The following is a 7,707-nucleotide window of genomic DNA, read 5'->3' as shown; positions in this document are numbered from 1 at the left end:
CAACCTGGCTTTACTTGATAATTAAGCACCCTCAGTTTTAAAAATGTATCTCACATGCTAGATATGAGATCTATTACAGTGAGTTTAATAAGCAACTTAACACTACATGAAAAATACATCCTATATCCTACTTCATCTGTTGTATCAATTTTACTTCTCTAGCAGTTAGTTTTCCCTCAGTTTTCATATAAATCATTATTTTGTTAATCTGAGGGTGTGTTCTTTCTCTATTAATTAACTTTCTAGTATAGGAGGTGGACAGTAAATTCAACCTTTACAAACTAAAATTCACCTATATTATTATAAAAACAATAGAACTTGCTCTGTAACCAGTATGATACATCAGCTTGCCTCAAAACTCAAGTCTAGGTTTTAAAAGTTAATTTATTAAATATTTGAACAGTATTTTCTTAATCTTAAAGAATTCACTTACCACAAATTCTCCATAATCAAATTGATGTCTTTGATTTAGGTGACTAACGAAATTTCTAGTAATCTGGCTAGGATCTCCCCATGGAAGAGACACGCAAATAGGACACGTCTATGAGAAACAATGTTTTAAACAAAAACAATGAAAATAATAAAACATTGTAATAATTGAATATATTAAACCACAGGCTTATATNTTAAAAAAAAACTACTGTAAATAATCCTTGAGGGATGATAAAGGCAAGAGGAAAGATAAGTAAACTAGGAAGTTTCAGGTCTAGAATAACCAAGACACAAGCTCCATTGACTTCATGTGTACATTTCCATCACTGGATTAAATGATATGATGTCTCAAACCCAATTCAAAACTGTTATAAAATAAATGTACCCTTTCCTGTATTATAACTTTCACAAACCTCACATCAACTTCCCTCCTTATCATCTTAGGCCACATCACACAACAAGCAGCAGGCTCACAGACTTAATCACTATTTTCTTTTTGCTAAGCCATCATCTTCCCCATCATCTTCTGCATAAACTGCTGGAGTTCCGCAGCTTGTCAACTGAAGACAGCTTAGTCTTAAACTTCAAAAGACAGGACACAATTGATACCTTTTCCCCTAATAAAAATATTTTAAAAGCCCAGGCAGGATGGAGAGTCTGTTCAATAAATGGTGCTGGAGCAATTGGCTGTCCATAGGCAAAAAACAAACAAACTCAGTCTAAACTTCACACCTTACACAAAAATTAATGGAGTATGGATTTAAGTGTAAAACATAAAATTATAAAAAACTTTAAGGAGAAAACATTTAAAAAATCTGCAAGGCATAGGTCTAGGTGAGGAGTCCATACACAAGACACCAAAAGTATAACCTACAAAATAAAAATATCAATTGGATTTCATCAAAATTAAAAACTTTTAGCTCTGTGAAAGAGAAGGAAAGAGAAAAGCTACAGACTGGGAGAAAATATTTGCAAACCATATATGACATAGGACTTGGATCTATATTTACGAGTGGGGTGTGTGTGTGAATATCTTGTCCTTCGGAGTGAATACTAAAAAAGATAAATGAATGAGTAAATAATTAGTCAGTAGATCTGAATGGACCATAGATCTATAATAAATCACAAACTAATGGAATATATATTTAAGATATACATATACATCCTTTAAAAATAGGCACAATAAAATGTGATTGAGAATAAAAAAATAAAAATTGAAATGAATATTGATAATTGAAAATAAGAAAAAAAATGAGGAACCAGGTAAGAAAATGGGTTTGAAAAATGAAAAACTCAAAACTGTAATGGTGCAGATGCACAAGATTGGCTGGAGCAGGTTCACTCTGATGCCCATCTCAACAAGTGAATACCTTTACTCAAACAGTGAAATCTTTGTTTTAAAATTTACAACCCGTAAGTACAAGAATTTTTAATATTTTGTATAATGAAATGGGTAACATGCACAAAGCACTTTCTTGCACAAAAAGGTGCAATGATTGTCTCAAAGAAAGGTACTTGTGCAATTGCTAAGTTTTGAGCTTTTTCCATGGCACCATTTTTGCTCGAAAGAGAAACTGATGAACAAACCATGTTTATTCAGACTTTGGAATTTGGAGGAATTGAGCCCATCACTTCAGGGAAACCACCATTTGTTGCCAATGATAAAATTTGAGGATCTAGGCAAAAGTCAGAATTTTGGAAAAGCTGTGATCTTCTCAGTTTCCTGGTTTTTAAAGAGGTGTAAGATTAATGATATTAACAAACAGGATTATGTGATATAAAAAATGTCAACATTTGGACTATCTACATAAATCATACCACCATCTTCCAACTATTACACAATGTTACGAAATCACATATGGGTAAAAGATCCATTCAAAGTGGAAGACAAATAGATTTTACTGTTACCAGTGTACAAAAAGTTTGACCTGATTTCAGATTGCAACTAACTTTTAAGTTACCATTTGTTGATTTTTGGCGTAGTATCAAAGAATATCCACAGCCATCTAAAAAAGGTTAACATAATCCTTTTTCCAACTACATTATCTGAGACTAGATTGCCTTCATATCCTGCAATCAAAACAATCTGTCACAACAGATTCAATGCAGATGCAGATAAGTGTCCAACTGTCTTCCATTATGCCAGATAGGCGAGATCTGTAAAAGTGCCCAATGATGCCACTAATCTCACAAACATTTCTCATTAAAAAATTATAATGTAATGAGTTGATTAGTCTATGTGCAAACAGAAAAACAAAGTTGGAATAAAGTAATATTCTCAACACTCATGAACTTTGCACAAAGGTCAGAACTATTTTAAATCTAAGTTCTTAAGTAAATTAACCAACAACCTAGATAATCATATATGTTATTCAAGTGATTTGCTAACATTACAAATTTAATGTTTTCTTCTAGACAGTGGTTTCTTCATGTTAATGACTAAGGAACAAGCATTTTAAAAATAAAAGTGGGTCATAATGTACCTATCATTACTACTACTGTATGATATATTTCAAAGTCATTGAGTAGATTCTGAGTTCTCATAAAAGGAGAAAACATTTTTTCATTTTTTAAAGTCAAAATAAATTTCACATCATAAATCCTGGGTATATATTTGATCAATCAAGAAGTATGATCATCAGCTGACTATTCTTTATAAGGATTATTCTAAAAGACATTACTCTTTTAGAATTTCTCTTTGTCTGGACTATTTGTACTTCTTAGAGAAAAAGACAATGTCTCAGATCTTCCTACAAAAGTTGAGGCTAGCAAAGGCTAATAACCCTTTAGGTTCTATATTCTAGAAGGAAAACACACAAACATGTTATTCCAGANTTGCTAATGCAACATAAAACAAATAAAATCTCCTAAATATGAGGTTTTTCCTCGAGGCGTCTTTGGTACTGTATTTGTTTACATAACAGTAACTGACCCTCTCCTCACGAGCAAAGTCGGTGGTGTCCCTTAGTGCTATGAGAGAATTTTAAGAGCATCCTCAATAGTTATAAAGGATTCTTTCACAATTTTTCTAGTACATCCATTGAAACTGCTTAGAAAGATCTACAATTCGCATTTTATTTACATTTTTCTTCCATTCTTATTTCTGAAGAAAATATTTGTATATCAAAATGGACAGCTAAAAGGGAAGTATCTCTTCCAGCTCAGTTTCTCCTGTTTCATCCACAGTTGAAATCACTTACCTGTGAAACTCATGTTCCAAATGAAAAGTTGCAGGATCATTAACACAATGTTGGAGTCCTGCACTCCGTACTATCTCCTTCATTCATCAAAAAGGTCGCACGACTTTCTTACAAAATGGCATCAAAAAGATATATATGCATCAAAAAGAAAGTGATTCTTTTCCTTCCTTGCTGTATGAATTTATATACTAGATTCTGCAAGGGTACAATTAACAATACCTAATGACTTTACTCTTTCTCATAGTTGTTTTCACCTACAGCAGATCCACCTGACCAGACTGAGCTGACTGCATTCCTACAGACCAAAAAAACTGAGACGCTCCCGAGTTAGGTTTTGCCACTCCTCGGCAATGAGTCCTCAGTTCATCTTTCAGTACTTCACTCTTCTCCACACTCCTCTCCTACATTATTACCCTCACAATAAGCATCNTACGTCTTTATCTTCCTTATTAAATGAGTGTGGCAACTGTCATCTCTCTTGGCCCCAGGATTGGACAATTGCTGCTGGGGTTGGGGGGATGCAGCCTGTAACATCCATTTTCTTCAGGTTTCCTGTATCCTCTTTTAATCTCTTAATACAACTCATTTCTACTCCCCATCTTTTTTCAAAATTGTACAGCATAAGAAAATTATATTGCACACTAAATGGTAGCAAGAATAAGCACTTCATTCAGATTTCTACTGAGTTTTATACCACATGTACTTACAAGTTTTCTGGGTCACACCTGTGACAAAGGCTAAAACATCACCACCTCCGCAAAGGGTTTATTCTTTGAGTAGCAGCCTTGAGGGGTTTCTGTAAGTTATGATTCACTAAAGATCATATCACTTACTGAGAAACCCAACAGGTATATGACACTGTATTTGGCAATATAATACAGTCTTATAGCCCTTACATCTTAAGGGTAACTTCTCCATATAAAAGTATTTAATAACCAGTTAACTATCTTTCTGCCTGGTTGCTAACAGGGCTTGAAAATCTTGCTGCATGAATACTTGATAAAATAGATTAACATTTGAAATAAACATAAAGTAGGTTTATAAAGTTAAATCCAAAATAGCATCAGCACGTGGTAGCTTTCTCCTATCCACTTTTTTAAGTGCAAAATAATAGGTTATCTCCTACATGTCTTCCAGAGTGAGTTATGAGGACTAAATGTTATCATGTTTGCCTCCAGACAAAATTTTAATTAGACACACAAGTAGGAGAAAACCACTTTTAATTGAAAAATAAAGCAATACATCTCAAATAAGACTTTAACATAAACTATAATTTGTTGAGGGAAACAGCTTTCCTAAGTGGTACTGTGAAATTTAGGTAGAGTATCAATAGTTTCCCTCCTTTATCCTGAATCAGCTATCAGCATATTAAAAATAAGTACTTTCTCATGAATTTAAACTGTAAATCTGTAAAGCCTTATCCCTATTCCTAATCCACTGACAAAAGGAGGGGAGGCTTTAAACAAACATTTCCATACTGAGGAGTTCCCAGATAATAGCAAATAAAGTCAATATTTTCCTATGAAAAAGCTTATATGAAAGACACACAAGATTATTGATACTTAATCCACAAAACTTCAAAACACAATTTCATCAAGATGATCTCTACTATAATTTTCCTTTGAAGAAGTTCTCACACCCCAAAATGGTTTAACTTGACTTACTGGAAGTATTAACTTTGAGAGAGAGTACTAAAGTTATTGCTTTAAACTGGAAAAACCTATGGTCAAAAGTCTCTATTTCAAGAGTTTCTTAAACAGCTAGTCTTACAATTACACTCATGTAACTGCAGAGAAAATGTTCAAGCACATAGTAAACATCACTCTTCCGAACAACAGAACAAAGGCATTTGTTCATTAAGATGTATGGCTTTTTTGGTGATTATTACTACCCATAAATAAAGTTACTACTGTTTGACTGAAAAAGGTTTTTATAAAACTCCACTTCCAAAATTAACATTTTTATTAAATCAAGTTAAAAAAATGTTCACTGTAGAAAAGTCAACAAGGGTTTTAACAAAACCAAAATATACCTTTTATACAATATACGTATATATTAGCAGCAAACTACTTCTGAGATTTTTTTTATGTTCTTTTAGTTATTTATTTAAAGAAAGCATAAACAAAGTATATTAGTATGGAATGTCAACTAATCCATCTTTCATTCCGTGATTTGGGCCTTCTAGTACAAGTTATTTTATGATTCTAAGAAACTCAGTTGGACTAAAAAGTAGTGAAACAGAATGGCTGGTAGAATGTCTCACTACTTCTTAGTCATGCAATTTATTTGAGAACGAATGAGCACCATATAAACAGTAATTGGGTGTATGTAAACTCAATTTTTAAAGTATAATAGCAGCCAACTAAAGCACTTAACATTTGACTGTAGCTTTTTAAAAATTTGGTGCTATACAAAATTTTAATCAAATCAGAAAAACACTTCAACCCCATATTGCTTATCAATTTTTTAAATCTTAATAAAAATTCTGTATATAACCTGCAAGCTGCATGTGTATATACACATACAAGTGTATGTATAAACATACACATTTAGTTTTGACTGAATTTCTCAACTAAGATGAAGCCAATCTTTTTATTTAGATATACATGTAGAACATCCAACTGAATCACCCACTGAACGTTTCTAATAAAAGTTTCATCTCAGCTAATTAGAAATACTGACTATTGAAACATCCGAGGCCAAAGAGCTATAATTCAGCTTCATATAATTTAGGCTTACAAATTAGTCAGCTAAACAAACAAGATTTGAAATTACCAACAAAAGAAATAAATTTTTCTCTTGATATTTCCTTCTAATACCAAAAAAAGGGAATCTTTACATTGAGCTTTTACTTTTTAAATAGTTAAAATCATTAAAGAACTCTCACTAGTCTTCAACAATACTAAATGACATATAAATACCATGTTCTTATAGTTGAATTTTTCAGCTAGAATCTGTTTTTTTTAAAATTTCCTTTGGATTGCTTCATTTAGCACTTCAAGTCTCCATCCTGCAACTCTGATAACTGGCTCAGCTTTGTTAGGTTCATATCAATCACACCTTTCAGAATTTGCTACTGTGTGTTACCTGTGTGCAATAACATCAATGGGAGAAACTGCACCAAATTTCAAAAGCAACATAAGGAAAAGTTGGAGAATATGTAATATTAAAAAGATAAAGTACAACAGGGATTCTCTTTCAGCATTACATTAATGAAATATAATCCATTTAATGCTTTGAATGGTAATAGCCTAACGTGCATTTTTTAACTTATCAAGGGGATGAAATTTTTAGATGGCCCATCTTTATTTTTCAATTAAAAACTAAAACAACAGACTGAACTACTTTTATTAATATATACATCAGGTTATTGAAAAGGTGACTTCATGTAGTTTTCTCCATAAAGATGGCACTTGCAGGTAACAAAGATGCAGAGATCGCTACAGCCTTCAGATGTTTACTTGAAAAGATTCTTCAACAGCAGTTTGATACTGGGTTTCCTCATCTAGCTGAAGGTTCTAAAAAGTATAACATTAACATGTCAATAGGAGAAACATACTCCACTATTCAATATTTTTACCAACACATTATACAACTTGATACACACTACACATACTTGAAACCGTTTATGTTACAACATATGAGTATATTATCCTTTAAAATTTAAGATTTAAACACCTGAACTTTAATAAAAAATTAAGTGCAATTGTAATTATTTAGGAATACTTGATAAACAACAGTGAGGAATAGCAGAGAATGAAATTTGAGAATAATAGTGCCTTACAATTAAGTCATTAATGAAAGTAGGTTAAGGTTAACCCATAATTATAAAGTGATAAATTTCATATCATCTCTAGAAAAGAATGACAAATGTTTGAAGGTAAATTCATTTTAAAGATAATAAGCATTTATTGAATTAGAAGTTGAATAACAGCTTCTTAACCATCACATGAAACTATATAAAACTACAGCTCACTCAATTTTAGTTCTATTACTACTCCTTAACTTTAAAAATTCTATTTGCTATCAATTATGTCATATGGGTTTGTTTTAAAATAAGCTTCTTTTTCACAAT

The 7,707-nt window shown here is 32.0% G+C and overlaps 1 protein-coding gene across 1 annotated transcript in view; it reads right to left on the bottom strand.

Moving 5' to 3' along the window:
• Positions 1-364: 364 nt before the first annotated feature.
• Positions 365-7,707, bottom strand: part of RNF138 (ring finger protein 138) — a 19,672-nt gene continuing 12,329 nt past the window's right edge. The window contains exon 6 of the mRNA XM_019652125.1: positions 365-541. Within this exon, the coding sequence (XP_019507670.1) occupies positions 380-541 (162 nt within the window). The 3' untranslated portion in view covers positions 365-379. The remainder of the gene's footprint in view (positions 542-7,707) is intronic.

The sequence above is a fragment of the Hipposideros armiger genome, unplaced genomic scaffold (genome assembly GCF_001890085.2).
Source record: "Hipposideros armiger isolate ML-2016 unplaced genomic scaffold, ASM189008v1 scaffold_173, whole genome shotgun sequence".
Classification (NCBI taxonomy): Eukaryota; Metazoa; Chordata; class Mammalia; order Chiroptera; family Hipposideridae; genus Hipposideros; species Hipposideros armiger.
This window is presented reverse-complemented; position numbering and strand designations above follow the sequence as displayed.